The sequence below is a fragment of the Electrophorus electricus genome, chromosome 4 (genome assembly GCF_013358815.1).
Source record: "Electrophorus electricus isolate fEleEle1 chromosome 4, fEleEle1.pri, whole genome shotgun sequence".
Taxonomy (NCBI): domain Eukaryota; kingdom Metazoa; phylum Chordata; class Actinopteri; order Gymnotiformes; family Gymnotidae; genus Electrophorus; species Electrophorus electricus.
Genome location: NC_049538.1, coordinates 26390440 through 26393469, shown reverse-complemented (window position 1 = coordinate 26393469; position 3030 = coordinate 26390440). Strand labels below are relative to the sequence as shown.

At 41.5% G+C, this 3030-nt stretch overlaps 1 protein-coding gene across 2 annotated transcripts; it reads right to left on the bottom strand.

Moving 5' to 3' along the window:
- Positions 1-320: 320 nt before the first annotated feature.
- c4h15orf61 (chromosome 4 C15orf61 homolog) lies at positions 321-2613 on the bottom strand. Of its 2 annotated transcripts, XM_027022370.2 has the most exons (3): positions 2433-2613; positions 1829-2200; positions 321-1697 (listed from the first exon to the last, which is right to left on the bottom strand). In XM_027022370.2, the coding sequence occupies exons 2-3, from the start codon at positions 2169-2171 to the stop codon at positions 1570-1572; spliced, it is 471 nt and encodes a 156-aa protein (XP_026878171.2). In that variant the 5' UTR covers positions 2172-2200; positions 2433-2613; the 3' UTR covers positions 321-1569. The 2 variants fall into 2 exon arrangements, with proteins under 2 accessions (XP_026878171.2, XP_026878170.2); XM_027022369.2 differs by having other exon boundaries at positions 1829-2613.
- Positions 2614-3030: the final 417 nt, after the last annotated feature.

Here is a 3030-nt window from a genome sequence, read left to right as displayed (position 1 = left end):
TTGATCCTTCGACATTGCACCGCTAAATTTTTCCGTTAATTTAAAGTAGCCAATTTGCTGCTCCGTTATCCTAGAGCACTGACCGGGGTGAGGTGTAATAGTAAGCACCTGCTCAAGTTAACGTACCCTCCAGCAGTTTGGCTCTGGCCTCCCAGCACCTGGGTGAAATGCAGGTACACTTTGATCACAGCCATCTCAGCTTGGGTTACCCGGGGCTCACGTCACCCGTTCAAAGCCATGGGAGAAAAATAAAGGCCTGGCCTGTCACTGCCCTGGGCTGCAACTCAACCTGCCGCTGAGTTACAGTATCGGCGCCGAGGGTCTGGGTCAATGGGTCAATGAGGAATTAAGACGTGCGAGCCTGAGCACTCCTCATGCAGAATTGCGGCGTTTGATTGTGGCTCACAGCTGAAATCAAGAGCCTTTCATCCTGACTGACACCACTGATCAGATAACACTGGGCACATAAATGACTTCCATTAAAATCTTTTATTCTCACTAATGATGACACAATCAAGATGCTGCCCTGATGGATTTGTTGTACAAAGCAACAGGAAACAGGTAATATGATGTAAGAAAAAAGAAAACATAGAATGTTCAGCTATAAAGAACATTTTTAAAGGAGACAATTTTTAAAATCCGATCATTGACTTTAGTATTTATATCATTGAGAAAAATCATTAGTTCTGTGCTAAAAACTGCTTAATCTAGGTCTAATTATATTTAGAAAGTGGCACAGGAAGAAAGAGCAGAGGAAGAGATAGAGCCATTGTAAGTGAGAAGTAGCCCCACAAATCTATCCTGTCCCTCAAAATTACCCCATGCTAAAAGATAGGGCCAAAGGGTCCATTGATTTGCATGTAATACATGAAATTATTATTTAGCCTAATTGTGGCTAAGAGAGGCAGCAGAAATGCCAGGAAATCAAGGCCTTTGATAAATGTGTTCAGCAGACAGGTGGGGAGAATCAATGCGGCAGTTTGTCAAAACCAATCTTGGAGGGAACGCGAAACTTGGACTCTGCAGCAGAGAGTCACGGCTGCATCAAGTCAGCACAGCACAGAAATCAAAGAGGCTGAGTGTGACTGAGGGAGGGGCTAGGTTGGGAGACTGAACGAAGGCCACATTAACTCTATGGTAATTAAAAACCATTTTATCAAGCCTGTCCTCTCAACAATCCCTCTTGCTTCCTATTGACAATATGCTGGACAGAGAGTGAGCACTAATTTGACCTTAAATGAACTGAAGGTATTTAAAAATCTGTATTAGCAAGGGAGCAGAATTAAACAGTAAAATAGGTAGACTGTAGCAACTGCATGCTACTTCACTAGTGTATGGACAGACATCATGCATCATGACATTTTTGATTCAATATAAAAACACCATGAAAATATTAAACTTGACAAAGCTGCAAAAAATAAAAAATAAATAAAAACTTTATTATGGCACTGTAAATCCTCACTATAAATGTCTTGTTGAATAGCGCTTGAAAGTCATTTTAGCAAGAAAGTAATTGATATAATTTGCAAAGTTTCAGTTGTGGCACAAACAGCATTATGCAGTTCAGCATTAGTACTGTGCACCATCTACCTCCTTATACGCAAAATAAACAGTGACTGGGCCTGCAGACGTTTGCACAGTTTCTGTTACCCGAACTACCATCCAAGAGCCTAGGCCATATGCCAGACATGGAATACCTAGAAATGAGAAGGTTGAAAGGAAAAAAACTCAGACAAATGCATATAGCAATACACTGTCAAACATTGCTGTTGCCAAGTGGTGATTAGTCAGATTAGATTCAAGTTTTCAGATCACTCTCTGAACTGACCTAGATTGATGACTTTCAGTAAACCAAAGAATTTGTTCTCAAAGTCAAGGTTCTGTGGAGGTGCTTTGGTACAGTGGTACTTGATGAAGGGAAAAGCTCCCGTCCTGAGAATATGGTAGTTGGCTCCCTGCACTTTCCAATTGAAGTTGGACAAGCCAAATTGGTCGTTCACCACAGCGCTGTAACGCACGCAGAAGGAGGTCCAGGGTGGGAGTTTGCGTTGTGCAAGATGGCATGTTAGCACTTCTGAAGCAAGAGGCCGAGGACGTTTAGTCCGAAATGTACGTGGGAAGAGTGCGAGCTTCAAAAAAACGTGGTGGATTTTCCGCAGAATTTTTTCCATTGCTTCGGTGGTTCCAAAGTGTACAATGTCTGCATACATGTGTAATGACAAAATAGGTCAACGTAGTGAGTTTAAAACTGGAGAGACCCGAAGCACAGGCTACGAAATGTTTTCAACCAGAACATTTCATACGTCCTATTAATACAGTTAAAGGAAGTCCACTGTTTCAGCTTTAGCAAACACAGCCGCTATTTCCAAAGAGACTCACAGTAAAGTAAGGAGCTAACGTTAGCCTGCTAATAATGCTTCCTATTCACTCACCTCATACCGGACTGCATATTTGGAGACAACGACAAGCAAACTAAACACCGGTTTACGTTTGGGTTTTCTTTTTTTTTGTTGGGGGGGGGGGGGTGTCGTCGAGTCTTCAGTAGTAGCTAACTTCACTTAGCTAGCATACAAATTAGTTAACGCTAAGCTACCGCTTTTCATTAGATAACGCTCAACGGTACTATCCATCTACCATCCGAGTAGAAACAACTTCACCGCTTTGGTTCCCATTTAAACGTATCCAGAACAACGCCAGAATCACCGAGATGTTGCTAGATACTGCCAAACATGTTTTTAGCTAGCTAGTTACGTTTCTTTTCTTTATGTTGGCTGAGCCCCAGTTGCAATCCACCAGCACAACAAATAAAATACATCTAGCTAGCTAGCTGCCTGCTTCAACACAAAGCCACTGCCATTCGTTGAATCAGCTTATACGGTAATTAACTAAAACATGAGATGCTTGTCATTTTACCGTCATATTTAATAGAAATAGGTTAGATGTGCTATACTGTATATGACTTTATAACTAGGAGTATGATATTGCCAGAGAGAAAATATGTAGAGCTTGTGAATTGATAGAAAATGAAAT